The sequence below is a fragment of the Mytilus californianus genome, unplaced genomic scaffold, assembly GCF_021869535.1.
Source record: "Mytilus californianus isolate M0D057914Y unplaced genomic scaffold, xbMytCali1.0.p SCAF_1, whole genome shotgun sequence".
NCBI lineage: Eukaryota > Metazoa > Mollusca > Bivalvia > Mytilida > Mytilidae > Mytilus > Mytilus californianus.
In genome coordinates, this window is record NW_026262581.1 from 79,481,238 (window position 1) to 79,502,313 (window position 21,076).

General features: G+C 33.6%; 1 protein-coding gene across 1 annotated transcript; it reads left to right on the forward strand.

Annotated features, from left to right (window-relative positions):
• The first annotated feature begins 551 nt into the window (after positions 1-551).
• Positions 552-6,518, forward strand: LOC127708855 (selenoprotein P-like). The gene is made up of 4 exons (XM_052214019.1): positions 552-654; positions 3,134-3,337; positions 4,025-4,222; positions 4,675-6,518. Exons 2-4 carry the CDS (start codon positions 3,144-3,146, stop codon positions 4,916-4,918), a joined length of 636 nt encoding a protein of 211 aa, XP_052069979.1. The 5' UTR covers positions 552-654; positions 3,134-3,143; the 3' UTR covers positions 4,919-6,518.
• The last annotated feature ends 14,558 nt before the right edge of the window (positions 6,519-21,076 follow it).

The window sequence follows — 21,076 nt, forward strand, 5'->3', positions numbered from 1 at the left end:
TTTACTGGTGTTCAAATCGCATAAATCCATTTTGAAAATACAAATCAAGGTAAAAAAATAAAAACTGAGGAAATCGCTTGAAATCCAAAAGGAGCAAGACCGGTGCGTCTCCTGGTCATTTGGTTATATATTGATTTTGAGGTCGGATGTTGCACACTTCAAAACGATGATAACTAGTGATCACTAGTAAATTGAAATATGAGCTGTTTGATATTAGTGAAGACGTTTCAAACGTTTTTAACGATGGCTTTAAATTTATATTGATTTTTTGTTGTTGTTGTTTTTGTTAATGCAAGGATGGGTGGGTGGGTGGGGTTAGAATAGTTTTATCTGGTTCTAAAGAAATATAATTGCAACATCGGTGTTGCTTAAGTAAGTGACTGGATAACACAAAATATCCTGTAACAACAAGTTATGTCCTTTATCTTATCCACTGCAACACAGATTATGTATCTGCATATTGTATAAATCTTATACGGTTTTATAAAAGTTAGTTTATAATTAGATACTTGTCACATAATCTTTGTACCTTTGAATATTCATAGCACGTTCACCACAAAGTATATAAAGGCTCAGGAGAGTTGTAGTCAACATTTTATTACGAATAAACTGTAATCGACATCAACTTTTTGCACAGGAACACTTTAACATAAGGTAAGAATGTTAGTTTTCAATCCATGTAGCATTTAGCTTTCTCGGGGCGTGATAAAATACATCCGAACATCATATAAAGTCTTAAAATCTGATTTCAGATGAATCGTATATAAATATTTCTTCAAATTCTACAAGTGTAAATAATTTAAAACACACGACCACTCAAATAAGGCAATTTCAGAAAGCTTCTTGTGTCATGAAAGTATACTTACTATTAGGCTCTTCGTTCGAGCAGAATTATTATGGTGTCAGATAGCTCGTCCAATTGCCCTTTCACACTTAGTAAGATAAGTCAATTTCGACTTTTACTGATGTTTATGAAATATGAACAATGTAAGGATTGATGGAATAGCGCTCCTTTCCATTTGATTGTTGCCTGACTTGTCGTTTTGGGTATTTTCAGTGCTTGCCTTTCCTATCAGAAGTGTCTTGACGGAATCTATTGAACCAATGATTCTTCATGGTTATGCTGTAGTCATCTCTTCGGAAATCAAATGGCTTTTTTTTTTGGTTTGCAATTAGGGAAAATCGTCGTAGACGACCACGATAAAGCAACACGATGAGTGTACTAGTGGAGAAGGGTCTGTCTGGCCCCGTTTTTTTGTGGGGTTACCTTTAATTTTCGGTATAGCATTTTTCTTTTTTTTTGTGGCCATGGTGTTGTTTGCACTTCTTAGGTTTATAATTTTGATTTCCCTTTGTATCTATCTTCCTCTCTATTTAGGTATAAATTTACTGTTAATTACTCGTATATAAAATTTTCTTAGCCAGCTATAATTAAGTATTTCGAACAAACATGGACTATATGGTAGTAACTTGGATTGATTTTAAAAGAAAAAAATACTTGGAAACTTTTACTAAATTATGAATACACAGCCCTTATAAAACGTCGAGTTCTTACATAAACAACACACGAGTTTACAATATTTCACAAACCAGGCATGTTGTCAAGATGAGCGAAACATTAACAATTTAGTTAAGCACCTTATAAGTTTTATATCACAAATCCTATTGTACTTCCTTATTATCTAAATCAAGGACAGGTGTAAAAGAGACGTTGAACTTGTTTTGCACATATTTATCAGCTGGAGTTTACACTATATAGATAACAAGATAAACAATAAAAAGATGAATAATTTATGTGATTTTTAGAATATTGCACAACAATTAAATAACATCATTTAATTTGGACGAAAAGGAGTGCTTACATCGTTTTCGAGCTAATTTACGAAGACGTCAATTTAAGAGCCACCAAAAATGATTATGTATTGTCATTAAAAAATAATGCTGCTTGATTTTCGGTTATTTATCAAGGAGTCCGTATCACGTGGCTGTTACATGTATAACTAATTGCGTTTATATATTTCAATTTTTTAGTTTGTGGAATATTCTCAAACTGTTTATATTTATATAATGTCCTACAATAACGATTTTTCGACATGGTTTTTATCTTCGATTTAAGATCGGTATTGAAATAACTTTTTCAATTATCAAAATCTTAAGAATGATTTTCAAGTGATATGCTTTCGGCTTACATGCTTTCCATTTCTGGGCTCTCTATTTAACCAAGTGTTTAAACTAAGTTCTATTGTGGCGGCCATCTTTGATTTCAGATCGAAATCGAATTATAATTTCTATGAAGGATCTGAATATCACAGTTCAACGTTTTCTCGTAGATGTTCACAAACGTTTACAATGGATGGAACTGCATGACATTAACCGCTATCATAACACTAAGTGACATGTTAGCTAAAACGATGATGCGTATGTTTATCTGTCGAAAGTCTACACAGAGGTATAAATGTTTTGATTGTAACCATTACACAATACTTTATTTATTTTTTTTATTTTGAAGAAGGTTACACAGTTAGTTACATAATCTAACTTCTATGAGTCTCAGTCATAGAAAAGCATTATCTAAACACAAAATTGGTCAACGAATTGCTTAAATAAACTCATCATAAATACCAGGATTGAACTTTTGTATTTGCGCCAGACGCGCGTTTCGTCTACAAAAGACTCATCAGTGACGCTCGAATAAAGATAAAGTTAAAAAGACGAAATAAAGTACGAAGTTGAAGAGCATTGAGGACCAAAATTTCCTAAAGGTTTTGCCAAATACAGCTAAGGTAATCTATTCCTGAGGTAGAAAAGCCTTAGTTTTTAAAAAATGTAAAGTTTTGTAAACAGTTAATTTATAATTATGACCATATCAATGATAATTCATGTCAAACAGAAGTGCTGACTACTGGGCTGGTGATACCATCGGGGATTAAAAACTCAACCAAATTTACTGTAAAATATATAGACATTGTTGCAATGCTTACCTCTCCAAATTAATAATTACTTTTATTATGTTACCCATTATGTTTTGTTACAAAATTCCATTTTGTAATGTTTTTGTTGTAAAACAAACAAAAAAATCTTTCAGTAAGCTTAATCACAGATAAATTTAGTCAACTCCATTCTTTTCTTTCAGAAGAGAAATTATGCAGAGCCCCGGTGTCTTAACCGGGTTGCTCGCTGCTGCTTTACTAGTCAGCGTGTCTGGAAGGTTCTGTCAGTACCCACCAACCTGGCGAACCACCAGTGAAGATCAGCCAATGTTGAACACGCGTGGCAAAGTAACAGTAGTGGCACTACTGTTGGCTACATGACCCATGTGTCAGCATCAAGCGGCAGGGTATGTGTTATCATTTATTAGATATATATTGAATGTTGTTACATGTAAATCATTTCAGTCTATTAATTCATAAATAATAGAAATTAAAAGTTTGTGTATTTACATTTTTGTTTAATTTTGTCAAATATTCGCGAGGGAGATGAATAGTGACACACGTTTGAGATGTAGGTTATGGGGGTAAACAAGTGGGATTACGGGATATAGGGGGTACAAATAGGTGGTATCAGGAAAAAAGTGGGAAATGGGAACAAAGGCAAAAAAATAAACTGTTGACTTCATACAAAATATCATTGATCTATCACAAGTAGATCCTATCAAACTATTTTGAGCAGAAAACTTAACTTTGAAAATTGCGGATTAATTCAAAGTCACTGGACCATGTCCTAGGGGACAGAGCCTCAAAATAGTCGTCAAACTGATATGTACTGATAGTAATGCAGCTTTATATTAAATATCACAAGTAGTTCCTATCAAACTAACTTAAGCAGAAAACTTAACTATTGTTGACGCCGTCGCCGTCGCCGGAAAAGCAATCCTTATGTCTCGCTTTCCGCGACTTTCGTCGCAGGCGAGACAAAAACGGGATTTGGGAAATTAGCACCTCGTGTCACCCCCCCCCCCCCCCTAATTTCATTCGCCTTTATTCATTAAGAATATTTCAAATAAATATATGTTTGTACAATGTAGGCTGGAGACTATTCGTCAAGAATACATCGCCCAGGGCCGTACAGAAATCAGTTTTATGATTATCAATTCCAAAGAAGTCCCTGAACAAATTGGACAACTTTCCAGCAGAACTAACTTTCCTGTGTACCAAGATACAAACGCTACAAACATATGGAACAAACTAAATGGCGGGAAAGATGACGTATTGATATATGATAGGTAAGAACTGAAAAATGCAATATCATCATGTAAAGATATTGACGTGTGTAAAATTAAAAACATAAATCATGAATTATGAAACCATAGCAGTTTATAATTTAGATATATATAGTTACATACATTGTGAGCAACTGAAAGCCATCCAAACAAAGGACCTATTTTAGTTTCCTAGTTGAATAGCTATTGCATGAAGACTTGATAGCATTAACGTTAAACGCGCGAATTAAGAAAAATATTTCCCATCCAATGAAGCTAGAATCACATTCAATATAAATCTACTTGCGCATATTGATCATTATCAGAGCTCTTTGTATTGCTTATTTTGTAACAGTGAAATGTGTGCGAACACGGCAATGGTAATTTATATATCTTACTACTTCTATATATATATATATGCAAAAGGGATGCGATACACGTTAGGCAAACATATAGTTTTCTATTTTTGTTCACAGATGCGGCAAATTAGTTTACTTTATACCGTTTCCATCAAGCTTGTTGCGTTACCATCTTACTGATTGGGCGATCCGTACTGCATACGATACAGATCCATGCGGATGTCAACGAACCATACGTAGATCACGCCGACGTCGTAGAAGACACAACCACGAACGTCATAGTCATAGGTCAGGAAGTAACGCAATTGTCGTAGGAATGGGAAGATCGGCAGTAAGAGACATGAATCGTACCCCAAATTGAACTGGAAATAGATGAAACCGTCCAATACCCACACATAAAGTAATTAGAAAATTATGAAATATTATGAAAAAACATTATAGAAATCAAAGAAACAGACGCGCATGAGTTTGTCCGTCCGTTTCATCAGATCTAGAAAATAACTGTGCTTGTAGACAAGCGTTTTTCCCTGAAAGACTAGGCTTATGCTCTTGTGAGGAACTCAGTTTGACTGTTGTTCAAGAATGTGTCTGATTTAACTGAGATTCATTTTTAAGACGTCACTCTTTTCATAGTGAAATTGCTAGACCAAATTGAGAATTTTTGACTGACTGACCTTGTGATTTTCATACAGCTAACTCATCTGCCACTTGTAGGTGACCTTTGGATATATCAGACAACTCATCTTGACAGTGACTAACTGAAGAGACTGGTGTTCAGGTATGTTCATGACCTCGAACAGAAGACACATGCTCGTGACGAACGGAGGGTGATAACGTTAGCTGACAGTGACCAAACCAGCAGGTATGCAAGTGATCACAAAGTTCCGGAACTTGACAATGTTCAACAAAGAGAACTTCAAGTCCTTGACGATGACAAAACAACGAATCTGGAAAAAAGACATGACAGTGAGATCATTTATCTGGGAACTGTATGTGACAATGCATAACTTCAGACAGTGGAGAACTTTCGTGAAACTGACCAATTGGTGAAACCGTCTCTGCAGTAATACGATGACAAAGTACCCAGTCAGACGAACGCTGACAATGACAAACAACCACGACTCACGTTGAACAATGCCAATGAACCAGTCCAAGAAGTAATTCTCCGACATGAAGATGTCAGAGGAGATGACAGTGACACAGCGAGGGACCATCTTTGAACTGACACTGATCAGGACAACATTACGAGGCAGAAGTTTGTACTTGACCTAGTTCTGGTCGTAGGTCAACTAGAACTTGACAATGTCACACTGTTGGTAATGACTGACAATGACAAGGATTGACATCATCAGGGCAAACCTGAGAGGAGAGTCGCCAGGACGGACAGCTTTGACCTTGACGGACAAAATGTCAGTGACAAGTAGGCGCGTGACGTTGACGTGATGAAAATGACGGACATGGTATTTGACTCTGACACCATGCTTCACAGTCTTGACGGTGACAGAACAGTCACATGCTTTCGTAAAGTGTTTCACTGGCGGGATTTCCACTTTCTTTCAAAATCTCAAATATTTTTAAACATTAAATTGATTTGTGTAATCTGTACTATGAGGACACTTCGAGTTCACAGTTTAATTGTTAACGATGACGTTCCAAAATTAAACGTTTAAACGATATTTTGATGACTGATTGCTGAACAGATTAAACCGTGAACTCGTTGTGAGTATGATGAAATTATTATTACTAAATTAAAATACTGTTGTTAATTATTTGATGTTAGACCCGTTTATATTATTGTATCCTGTGATCTTGAGATTGGTGATTGTCAGTATGACGGGCCATTACGAAACTACACAATAGGGTAATGGATTAGAATAACCGACATAAAACCGATCTTTAGATTATGTTTATATTGTTATGTTTTGTTACATTTATATAATAAACATTGGTTAACAATTTGATTCTTTAATTGTTTTTATTGTATGACGGCTTTTTCACTTACAATCTGGTGTAAGCGTCAGTGTATTCAAAATATTCCCCGATTTTACATACGTCCAAATTTGGGAAGAATTTCTGTTCTTTTATTCCATTGTGAATTGCCATTTATGCCAATTTTCTGTCTTCGTCAAGTTTGATGATATCATAATAATGTATCATGCTCCTAGTTTTACCATCTATGACTCATCTGTATAAAAGATAAGTTAATAGTTGATAATTCAGGCTCATTAAAGAAAAAGGTAGTAGTTGAAAAATGTGATCATGCCTATTAAAACGAGGATTTTCGTGTCCAATGATCTCTTCGCCTCGTAGACAAGAACTTACACGCCATGAATATCACTTGTAGCCTGTTTATGATATGTTATGTCACGCTAGGGATGTTTCATCTTCCATTTACCAGAGGTTCAGCAAAGATATGTTTTTCAGTGTTGTTTGTCGTTTTCAAGAGCGCATGTCTTTGTGATTTTTTATTCAACTTTAATTTTATTGATTGTTGGTCCTGTATTCCTTTGAGCTGAGCAGGATTTCCAAACTCAAGATTCAGTTAAACAAGTGGTATTGTATATAGATTTGTGCGATAGTGATATGTACTCAACGGTTTCTGTATAAATAACACCAAAGATACCAGGTTTACAATTCAGTACACCAGAAGGGCGTTTCATCACATTCCATTCTTCAATAGCGCTCGACTAATAGATGAAAATAACACTTTTTATTTCGTGCGTCCGAACAGATGGAAGTCCAAATCAATTTCGAAGAGCATGGAAAACCAAAAACTACTAAACATCAAAGATATCAGGCATATTATTTAGTGTGGCAGACACTTGTTTCAGTTACAGCCAACTATTTAGTGGCGCTCGAAGAAAAACAATTACTAAGCGGTGTGCTGAATCTGGCATAGGCCATCTATCCCTGGGTAAACAAAAAACCCTTGGTATTTCAAACTATTATAACATTTTGTAAACGAAAATTTACAGAAAATGACAGCATCAATGATATTTCATGACACCTCGTGAGTGCTGATATTAATGAGCTTTTGATACCATTTGAACGATTCGTTTACCGTCAGTTGTATCGACCAAGTTGTAGTAAAAAGCTATAAAAGATACCAAATTTATAATTTGATTTCCCAGTCGCGCGTTTCGCTTACATCATCTTCATCAATTTTGCTCGAATCAAAATAGGTGGAAGGTCTAATCAGTAACGAAGAGCAATGAAAACCCAAAATTACTAAAAGTCGTGCCAAATCTGACTAAGGTCATCTATACATAAGGTAGAAAAATCTTAGAATTTAGAATTATTCAAACATTTTATGAACAGCTACATATTTTAAGCGGTCTTAGATCTTTAGATACCAGTATTGTCGTCTGATCTTTAGATACCAGTATTGTCGTCTGATCTTTAAATTTACCGATTGTGTCCTATTCCCGATTGTGACATTTTGACTAAGTGTCAATTCGCATGGCGGATGATGCATGCATGCATGCAAAGCAAAAAAGCTTACCCTGTCGACGCACCCGGTGTCGTCCCTTTTGGAGTTCATGCAATTCCCTCAGTATCTCTTTGTTACCCTAATTTGTCCTTCCCTAATCGATTTACGAAATTTTAGCATCGGCAAACTATTGTCGCCTTAATTTACAGAAATGACCACATCCGCAATGTTCCATGTCGGCACAAGAGTGCTGACTGATGGGCTGGAGGTACACTCGGGACGAAACGTTATCAGCAGTGGTATCAAACAAGTGGTTGTTTGAAAGGAAAAGAAACTAAAAGGCAATCAAGAACAATAAGTCGAAGAAAAACAGACAACATTATAACATAAAGGAAAAGGACGAAATGAAAAACATCTGTTCAAACACTGAACATCAAAAATGTCAAACTTATAATTAAGTACTCCAGATGTGCGTTTCGCCTCCACCAGTGACACTAGAATCAATTAAAACACTTTAAAGGCGAACGTAATCTAATACCTGTATGAAGTTTAAGTGCATTAAAAAGAAAAAAAAATATTGAAATGTTTGCCAAATGTTATTTGGGTCAAATCTGCCTGATGTAGAAAATCCTTAGTGTTTCGAATAATTTTAATATTAAATAGACAATTAATAAAAATATTAAATAAAAGAAACTAACCGATGATATTTCATGTCAACAAAGTAGTTCTGACTGCTTGTCTGGTAGTATCATTGGGGACGAAACATCGACCAGCAGTGGTATTGATCTAGTGATTATAAAAAAACATTAAATATACCAGGCTTATAAATTATTTCACCAAGTCGCGCGTTTCGTCTACATAAGCTTTATATGTTACTCGCGATTCAAAAATGCCGAAAGGTCCAATCAGTTACGAAGTTAAAGAGCACTGAAAACCTAAAATTACTAAAAGTTGTGCAAAAAAGTAAAATCACAAAAATACTGAACTCCGAGGAAAATTCAAAACGGAAAGTCCCTAATCAAATGGCAAAATCAAATGATAAAACACATCAAACGAATGGACAACAACTGTCATATTCCTGACTTGGTACAGGCATTTTCAAATGTAGAAAATGGTGGATTGAACCTGGTTTTATAGCGCTAAACCTCTCACTTGTATGACAGTCGCATCAAATTCCATTATATTTACAACGATGCGTGAACAAAACAGACATAATAGGTAACATTGTCAAAATATGGGTACAGCAGTCATCACTGTGTCACAATATTGCTTAGGCAATCTAGACCTGGGATAGAAAAATAATTTTACTCCGAAAATATTCATAACATTCACCGAGCTGAGTGAATCCACTTTCTTTTTACAATCATGGGGTTTCGTAGTTCCCGAATCTAGTGGTCTTCCTTTTCGTCAAGGTATTGAGATGGTAAGACTTCCTTGGAACTACCCCCTTTTCATAAATCTATATGTTTATTATGTAAACTGAGAGGGTTCAAAAGCGTTATCAATCGGATTGATAAGTCGTTGATAGACATTTTAAGACATACTAGAAACGACTTTGCTACAAAGAAAATATAAATATCAACGATACTGACTGCTACCATTCCCCCTTTCCCACAGTAAGGCATACGATGTGTCTACAATGACAGAGGTAAAGACTCGGAATAAAGCATAACTTGCATAAAAATAAGTCTCAGGTAAATAAAGGCGACTGTAACTTACAGATTTTAAAATCTCGTAAATCTATTAAAATGAGACAAATCAGGGTGACAATAACTGGGGTAATCGCATTAACTCTTTTTAAAAGGAGCAAGACTGAGTGCGTCTACAGAATGCGTCAACAGAGTAAGCGTCTACTGGTGTGCATGATTTACACGCCATGCGAATTCACATTCAGTCAAAATGTCAAAATCGGGAATAGGACACAATCGTTTAAATTACAGATCAGACGAGTATACTTGTATCTAAAGATTTAAGGCGTGAGTTGAGACATCGACACATCGTATTGGTCAACTAATTCGTGATGGTGACCGTAAAACTAATGCAGTGTCGATTTCAGTCCTTCTTCCTCTTAACTAAATTTGGAGCAGTTTTCGTGCAAGGAACACACTCCTGTTTAAGTCCGTATAGTGTGAACATGCACGAGAGTAACGTATTAACTGAGACATGTTAACAACAAACAATGGAGCAGAGAGTATGTTACTGCTGAGAAATGGGATAATTAACGATTGGGAAGTTGAAATCATCAAGTTTGCCATAGATTCTAGTTAGAAGTCGCCCATCTGTGTAAATATCGATGAAAATATAAAGATATGAAGCAGAGCTTCTTCTTTCGGTAGTATCCTTAATATCATGTTTACTTGTATATATGAGATGTACGAACTCATTGAAATGTTGGTTATTCTATATAAAAGTAAGGAGATGTATGATTGCCCATGAAACAGCTTCTTGTAACCATCAAGGGACGGGATGTGAACGACATATTAACTGCCAACCAAATCATGATGGGATTCGTATAATTTTAGAACAGATGGCCACAGTTTTACGATATAAGATTGGAGTGGATAAATCTATGTAAAGCTAACAGACTATAACTGATAGCTAGTTATTATGCAGGTGCTATGCGCAATGCAAGCTAGATACATCTTTAAAATTCTCAACTTTAAAGCATAAATGTTCTCCAATGTTATAAAAAAAAAAACAAGAATATGTGTCCACAGGACAAGATTCCCTGCTCGCAATATCACATTTCCATGTTCAGTGAACTGTGAAACCCGACTCAAAACCAATTTGACATATAATTCAAAAAGTTCACTTCATAATGAACATGTGTACACAAATTTCAGGTTGATGTGACCTCAATTTCCCGGTAAACTACCTTAAACCAAAAACTTTGACCTGACGACTCTACTGGTATCAACATTTTAAAACAGCAAATTTACAGACTTGAAATTAACAAATCAATGATATTTCATATCAACACAAAAGTTCTGACTACTTGGCTGGTGATACACTCGGGTACGAAATGTCCACCAGCAGTGGCATCGACCCAGTGGTTGTAAACACTGCTCAAAGATACCAGACTTATAGTTTGGTACACCAAACGCGCGTTTCTTCTACATAAGACTTGTCAGTGGCGTTCGAATCAAAACAGTTTGAAGATCAAATACGACGTTGAAGAGCATAAACAACCGAACAAAGTTGTACCAAATACGGCTAGAACAATATATTCCTAGGGGTAGATAAACCTTTGCTTCTTCGAATTATAACATTTTAGAACACTATAAATATACAGAGAATTATCAAGTTAATGATATTTCATGTCAACACAAAAGTGTTGACTACGGACTGGAGATCCCCACGGGAACGAGACGCCCACCAGCAGTGGCATCGACCCAATGTTTGTAGACACTAATCAATGGTACCCGGCTTACAATTTGGTACGTCCGACGAGTGTTTCGTCTACATAAAACTCACCAGCGGCGCTCAAATGAAAACAGTTTGAAAGCCAATTCAAATACGAAGGTGAAGAGGAATAAAAACCGAAAATTTGAAAAAAAATGTGCCAAATACGGCTAAGGCAATCTTATGGATAGAAAACCTTAATGTTTCGAATAATTATATAGTGTGAACAAGTACGAATAAAAACAGACAGCATTCAAAGAAAACGACTAAAAGGCATAGAACAATAACAAAAACTAAAGATTGAGCAACACGAAGTTCAACCCCCACCAAAACCCAGGTGCTCTGGAAAGGAATGCAGTTCCTGCTCCGCACGTCACGGTCACCCGTTATGTTGCTCATGCCTTCTAAAATCGTGTGATAAATCTTGTTAGGTAATGTCACAATCAAGGAAAGAAGGGGTTGTTGTGACAACAAGTTGAACATATCTGTGGTCAACTGTGACATAGATATTCCTTAACAGTCAACTAAACATGATATAATATAAATAATACAGTATTTTGTAACAAAATAGGTACTTTAATTTTTGTTTACAACTATCGTAACCTCCTGCAAAAAGTTTATTTCGTCTATAATGGGGAATTTCCCCAAACTCGTAGAGTAATGGAAACTCTGAGTCAAAAGGAATGGCTTCTGTACGTTTTCTATATACAATTTGTTTTAAAAAAAATCAATCATTACATTAAAACTCTTCATTTAATAGTGATGCATAAAATGCATATAATCAGATGATATCTGAGCAGAAGTAGTTTCAAAAACAATAAAACGTGTAATAGTCCTGTGGGAAATTATATTTAATGGCAGAGAACATTGCTGGAACACAGATAGTTGACTCCCATAAGATAACAGTTACAGACTCAAGAAATATCGAGAAAAATAGCTCTGCATTAGGTATTGATGGCAGTAAATGAAATACTGAATTTCTGAAACCAAATGAGAAGGTATGATAAGGCCACTTTTTTGTCTCATGAATTTAAAAGTCGTACAAATCTAACAAATAACAGCCGTCAAAGTTCACAAGATATAAAATTGTCAGATATCAGTACTAATATATTTTTCAATATAGATAAAGGCAACAGTAGTATACCGGTGTTAAAAGTCATAAATCGATTGAGAGAAAACAAATCCGGGTTACAAACTAAAACTGAGGGAAACACGTCAACTATAAGAGGAAAACAAAGGAACAACAGGAACACTGAAGTGCAACAAAAACAAACGCCAACATACATAGAAACGAACTATTTGATAACAACTGCCATATTCCTGACTTGGTACAGGCCATTTTAAGAAAAAATGGTGGGTTGAACCTGGTTTTATGGCTAGCCAAACCTCCCGCTTATATGACAATGTTAAAAAATATCGCTAAAATGACAACACAACGTGACAGAAATACAGCACAAACACACGCAAGAACACTCATCACAGAGAAACGCACAAACAAATAATATAATAGTCGACACAACAAGCAAACCACAGAACAACAACGAACATCTTCCATCAACGACAGACACCACAGGACATCACAAACAGTGACGCACTTACGTAACGAACATGCAATCTCGAACTTATTTTCACAATACCAGTCCAAACAATTTTCATGACAATGATGGTATTGAAAGGCTGTTTTATAATTATTTGGACTACAAACGATAAGACATAACACATTATCCAACCGAAACCATAACAGAAACATCAAAAATAAATACATGAATGTTGGATGTACAAAATACTGAGACACGTCGTATAGCAATGCAAATTCACACTCGGGAATAGGTCACGTTCGGTACTTAGCAGAAGACGACATAGATGTTAAACCACAATCTAAAACGTGGTAAAAATGTCATTAGTTAGTTTAGATACAGATACATCGTATAGATCAACCAATTCGTGATGGTGTTCATAAAATTTATCGTGATGGTGTCCTTAAAATTTACGGAGTATCATTTTTAATCTTTCCTCCTCATAACTCTGTTGAAGCAGTTTCTGCGTAAGGAGCACACTCCTGTATATGAAGTCAGTATAGTGTGAACATACACGAGCACAACGTATCAATTGAGATATGTAAACACCATACGACGGAGCAGAGGGTATGTTACTGCTGAGAAATGGGAAATTGATAATTGGGAAGTTGAAATCATCCCGTTTGTCATAGATTTAAGTGTAAAGTCGTCCATTCTTTGGGCGTACAGCATCTTGCATTTGATGCAAAACAGCAAAAACTGACATCTCATCGTCATTTTGAGTCATTGTCATTAATATTTAGATATGACCAAAGGACTTACTCAAAAATATTTTTGCTTACAGATATTTATAAGATTTGAATGTTGGTAAGATATCTTTTAAGGTAAGACCTTGGAATAAATATCTTATTTTGCCAACAAAAAATGTGTACTGGTATTAACGAACCTTAGTAGGCCGAACGGTGACCTATAATTGCAAACCTTCTCAGTCTGTGTCATTTGGTCTCTAGTGTGGTTGTCTCATTGGCAATCATATATCATTTTGTTTTAATGCCCACAATACCACCTCGCCAAATTTAATCTCTAGCAATCACCTGCTTATTGGTAAATTGACAACACTGGCCTCCTAAAATAAGGGTTATGGTGATAATCAAACATCAACCTTACACAGAAATATGTAAGGAATGGAATTACTGTAATTGTGATTATTTGCATGGTGTATTTCTTGTGAAATATTTACACGAATTGACTTCAGATTTTGTACTAAGTGAATTAATAATCTTTTAATTATCTAAAACATAAAAAAAGGTCAAGGGAAAACAAAGCAAACATACAGTTTACTGCCTGAAAACACTCGTCATCTGTTGGATAGATCGTTTGTGTTTTTACTATCAACAGAAATATCTACTCTTTAAGTTTCATAATACAAACATCGTAAGTGATACCACTCCCCTTATACGTTACTATATTTTCAAGTTTGGTTCTAATCCCATGTAAGGTCTTGGGTTCATCAGCTTGAAATTCCCTTTCTGCACATAGTTCAGTATAATTTAAGTAACTAAGATCTTGACCTCAAAATCAAGAGATTCTCCTTTCATTATATATGAACATATATATATATATATGTCCTTGCAATCCCATGTAAGGTTCTATAGTTATTATCCAGAAACAACTTGTCTGAACTATTTTCGGCAGCTATGAACTTGACCTTGAACACTGTGAACTCAAAATGAATATAGATCTTTCACTCACTATATTAGACCATATATTTCAGTTAAGTTCAATCCGATGTTCTAGCTTCTGGAAAAATGATACTTACTGTTCAAGCTATAATTATGGTTCGTTCTACTGTTGACAAAAGTTAACCTAATCCCAATATTTTTGGATTTGGATGTTTAATATCTTATAAACAATATATTGACGATTTAATCCCAGTCTATATTGTAAGTAAATACAATCTTGACCTTACATATAGTGACCTCAAAGTAAATAGAGATCCTTCTCTGATTATATGTGACCATATTTTCATGTACAGTTCCAATACAAAATATTTTATTTATCATCCCAAAACAGATGACTGATGGACAGATGGGTCAATCTGTATACCCTACTACTTTGTTATGGTGTATAACAATGTCTATTTTAGATAAAATATCTCAATTTCAACATGTTCAAGACATCATACATCACAATCGATATTTCAATGCTAAAGTGTCCAGATCATGTCATCCTATTCATTTATTAATAGAACTTACATATTTTTTAAAGGATTGAAGATTTATCTAATTTCACAATTTCAGAGTCCAGATAAATTCACGAGTGGGAATTGGATATTGCCAAGCAATTGCCAATTTTCAGGAGTTGTTAAACCCATTTATCTAATGGTAAGAATGTTTGTCCTGGTCTGAGTCTACTATAACAAAATGTGTTATAGTAGTCTCAGTCCTGGTGAAATCTTTTCGATTTCGCAAGCATCACTTCAAATATAAGTCTGAATACAGTTTTGAGAATATACAGACTACTGTAAACTTCAGACTGTTTCACACCTTTTTGTACACTTCAGAATTGAATCAAATTTTACAAAAAGTATATTTTAGGTCAACCATGTGAGTGTTTTGTATATTATTTAAGAAATCACAAATTTCTGTTACCAAGTGGGAAATGAGACTTTGAAAGTCATCGTTGATCTAACAAATAGCCAAAGCCAATGGAAATGCCATTATTTTGATACAAATTACATGATAGGCCAACCAAATTATCGCATTTTTGTCACATATTTTGTAACACTTATTCATACCACACTTTGTTCAGTGTGATAAGAAATATATCTCTTCATGCAGGAAATAGATAACAGGCCACAACCATAAGAGAATAATTTATCATACCTCTCTTTCAATATCAATATTGCCATCCACATAATAAATATTCCTGACAAGCAGGCCTGGGGCCATTACATTGCAATGTAATGTATTACATTACAATTACTTTGTGATTCTTCCATTACAATTACAATTACATTTTTTCTCACATGTAATGCATTACATTACAATTACTTTTTCAATATAAAATCTTGCACTCCGAGGCGGGTATGGAGCAAAAGGGAGAACTGTGGTTTATTTTATCAATAGTACCGCTTAAGTCGACGCTAGGGGCCATCTTGATGTAGGGTATGAATGATTTGTTCATTGTTGAAGACCCTACATCAACTGTCAAGATGAAGAACAGGAATAATTTTTATATTTTTTCTATGTATTGTGTGCGATTATGTCCCATGTACATTTACTACATATCCTTTTATGTTCTAAAAACATTTCCAGATTTTTATAAGAAATTGATAAATATTACGGGGTATATGTAAATATATATACAGTGTAAGTGACATAGACTTCAAATACTGGTTAATTGAATAAATTATCATATAATTTTGTTTCTAACATTGATCACTTAATCATTAAGACATCATAAAGGGATTTAAAAGGGATATGATAAATGTGTCCTTAAAGGATTATATTGTTAAATGCCTAAGGGCTCTGTGAGGACAAACATAAGTTGAGAAGATTTGATTGCAATAAAAACATTTTGATATTAATTAGGTGAAATAATAACACAGACAGGACCCAAACCACAGTTTGGTGTAAAAATGTTGATTGACATATTCAATCTTTCATACAGAATTATGAAAATTTTATCTTCATATTTTTCCATTCATCTATATAGTTTTGTTTAATATTTTTTTAGAAGATTTTTCATGGACCACTAAACACCAAAACATTCCCAATATCATTTTATACAAATATCAGAAACCAAGATTAAGACTAGTTGGCTTAGGGGATTTAATAATGGATCCGTAAAGAAGTTTTAAGGGCAAACTATCTATAATGATTTAATACAGAACTTAACTGTGACAATAATTTTATTCAATACTTTCTTTTGTTTTTGTTAATATTTTATTTTTATTTTACTATATTCTTCAATTTTATGTTTTTTACCAATTTGTAATGAAAAGTAATGTACAGTAATGGAGGCATTACATTGACTTTTAACTAAAGTAATCATTACATTACATGTAATTGTTATGCAGAAAATGTGCATTACAAATTACTTTGCATTACATAAAAAAAATGTAATATTACAATGCATTACAATTACAAATTACCATTACCCCAGGCCTGCTGACAAGTTTGGTCTTGATTGAGAGAAGATATAATGTACATGAATAGAACAGTCACTGTACCAATGCTGAGATGGGTCTGTCTGTGGATGATTCCAACACCTGTCATTCTTTCATCATTGCTAGTATTATAAAAATAATAATGATAAAAATCAAAAGTACATGTTCTGCTTCCACAGAAATTGTGTAATGGCAATATGTTCAACATCATATCTTTTTAAGTTTAAAAAAAGGCCAAATACAACACTAATATACAAACAAAAGTATTTATTTCTAAAAAACAAAACAAAAATATTGCACAAATTGAGATTCAGTAGCACCATATATATTTCCCATCCCTAAAAGTAATAGCATAAGCAGTGTAAAGAAATTTGATGGCAAGGATAATAAATGGGAACAAAAATTCCAGTGGGAACAACAACATCAGCTGCCAAGGTGAACAATAACAGTTATGATCCTCTGAATTAATGGGAAAGGGATACCGTGTATTAATTCATGATAAAAAATCCTACATGCATTTGACAAATCCCAAAGTAAAGAAACAACACTTTTTATATGTCTTTTCCATCATTAAATTTAATATTTCAAGAACTTACATTTCTTTTTCATATATTTTTATCAAATTCTTCCATTGTATATCCACTTTTGAACAAGTTGTTATTTTTTCTATTGCTATTGCAAACTCTTTGTGTTTGAATTTAAAGTTTACCAGTTTTTCGTATGGCTTATTTATTTAAAATGCTGCAAAAGCCTTACTTAAGAAATTTCTATGAGAAGAAATATTCTATCCCAGTTGATACAATGGTTATATCTATATACCCCTTATTTCATACAATAATTGATGAAAAGTCCTTTTTGTTTCACTGCCTATGCATATCACTAAACATAAATTGATAAGTATCTACAATACCTGTAAAAAATGGTCCATTGATTTGCTTCACAATATTTTACACCAAGTTGCAAATAGGAAGACCATATAAAATAATCAGGTCAACATAACAAAAATATCCTAATAATGATAACAGACATACACTTTCATTCAATTTAATCATCTTACTTAGGCCTAAACAAAAAAATTGTTTGGTTCGGGTAACATGTCCAAATAATTTAGATGTGGTAGGTAGGCTTTTTTTTTTTCTTTTTTTTTTTAGCATGTATTCCGACATTGATAGTGCTCAGGATGACCCTCTGACAATAGTTATCGCACATTGTTAAAAAAAAATTAGGGTCAGGTTACCCTAACCAAACAATTTTTTTTTTCTATGCCTTATGTGTCCCTATCTAGGTACTTCAATGAATTTATACCTACTTCTCTGACAATTTAAGGCCTTCAAATATATTAAACTTCCAATGAAAAGTTGCTAGATTAAATTACAAAATTCAAGTCATAAGTGTTAAAGATCATTCAAATTTCATAAAAAAACGATGCTTAAATAGAAAAAAAAACACTTTTGATCATAAATAACAATTGCATGGTCAAAATGACTGTTGTATTGGAAAACTAGTTCAGAATATTAATTTGACAATAAGATTAAAAACACAAATCAACTACTGTGGATTCATTTATTTTAGTTGATACAGATTTTTTTAGATTGAGCAAAACTTGTATTTTCATGGATATTTGATTTTTTGGGTTTGTCAAAGTATGTATACAACCTCATAGAAAATTTATAATTTGTTGAACATTTACATTTGTGGTCCACCTATACTCACAAAATCCACAAAATTTGGTATCCAACTATATACAAATATATTATAACCTTATTGTAAATTTGTTACAAAGTAGCTTGGTCACCAAAAAAATAGCAAACATCAATATAGAAATGGTAATTCATTTTCATTTACACAAAGCCATTCAGTCATTTAGTATTTGACAATGCAAAATGACAAAAGATTTTAAAACTATTTTGTAAAGGATTACCAGAGGAGCACAATTTGGCCTACAGATCTGTATCAACACAACCACAATTTCAAACACTCTTACATGATATTGGAAAAGTTCTAATGATCAGAATTCAGAACTTGTGCAAATGATGAGTTGAGGAACACCATATAAATCTGAATATCATTCATAAGAAAATAAAACAAACAAAAACAAAAAAAAACAGGCAAAAAAAATGTATATCTCAAATACATAAAACTGATTTAATAATAAAACAAAACTGTAAAATATCTATATGTAAAATTCTGACAAAAAAAAATACTGAACTAATAAAACCAAGTATTCACAAATGAAATCAGATCTATATGCAACTAAAAGTTTAGCTAATAAAATTACAAGTATAGATATACATTATGTTTTGTGATGACTAATTCAAATAAAAGTTTGATAAATCTAACTGACAAATACCAGCCCTTACCATATTATGATCACAAGAGCAAGGATCCGGAAATTTTTCCACACAATTTCGGTCATTTTGAGATGATTGAAAAGTTGGTGCCCCTTTCCAAATTGTCGATGTCAACTTGACTAGATTCATAGCATCAACGAACTTGTATTGCTGTTTCATCGCATTTACTAAGTAAATGTCTTACCATTACCATGAAGAACAGTTTAGGGAAGGCAATAGTATAAAATTGAAATGATTTTAATGACTCAAAATGTTAAATCTCTCCGACATTGCTTACGTTTCTTTCGATTTTGACAAAAGTTAAAACCGGAAGTTTGCGATAAAGTTAAAGTACGAATAATTCCGGATTCATTTCCGGGATTTGTTTTGTTTATCAAATTGACAGGAAATCACCGGCTTTTTATGTTTTTTTTATTTTATTACCTTAAAAAGTGTTTGAATGTAACAGACAATAGTTGCACTCGTTTAATTTAGCATGAAATCAATTTGCATTTTACGATTAAATATTAAATTTGCTGAAGACAATTTCACGCATGCGTAATATATAGTAAATAAAGCACATGAAAAAATACTTTTTTTCCGTAAATTTAGGTTTAATTTTTAAATCAGATTTGATGATTGTCTTTGCTGAAAAGTAATTAAATAATGAATACACTTGTCAGTGAATTTCAATTTTTGTTAAGATATTATTCTGAGCTTGTGATCACTGTCAGGTGTGAATTAAAAACACAGGTAAAGTGATTAGCGATCATTAGCCAATGTTTCCCGGAGGCATTGATATAGATATTAGGAGGGCCCTCAGGATTACCAAACGACTGGAGTGGCAGTTTTATTACAGGAAAGGGATTATAAACAAAAACAAATGGTCACAACTTACACAAGACAGTGCAAAATGGCGATTAAGAAATCCGATTTCAAACATTGAGTCAATGAAATGACCGAAATTACTTCTTTAAAAAAATAAAATTTGTCCTAAATCCCAATTACTCGTTTAGGACAAATAGTTTCATTTTAGGACATGACTGGCATATATGACCGTTTCCGGACCCTTGCACAAGAGTATGATACTTTGTAAGAAACCTGTGTTCATCTTTCAAAAGTTTATTCTCACACAAACTTTTGTTGACCAATTTGGGTTAAAATAATCATAACAAATATCTGTGGTAAAATTCTAACCAGTTTCTGTCAGTAAAGTACCCTTTCCTCAATGGTCACTTTGGTTTATACTTTACAGTGATAAAAGTCCATCATACTTCTTAGATTCAATTTGGGTATCAAAATAAAGTCACAATGAGGAAGAATGTTTCCAAAAATACATAAAAATTCATATTTAAAAAAAGATATATAATGATTTTAGGATATAATCTGAAATTTGAATAGTTCTCAAATCTGACCAGAAATACACATTTTGTAAATTTGTACATTAATTTTTTAGCTTTAATACACAAAAAAAGGTGGTCAAATTGCTCTCAAACAGCAGTTTTGAGTGGCAGGTGATTACTTTTTTTAGAATGATTATAATACCTTCTTATATTAAATAAATTGCTTCGCTGAGCGCAGCTGGATATGACCGCAGAGATCCAACCCTGAACAGTTGGGGCAAAAATGGACACAATATTCGCACTTGATACAGGTCTGAATTTGGATT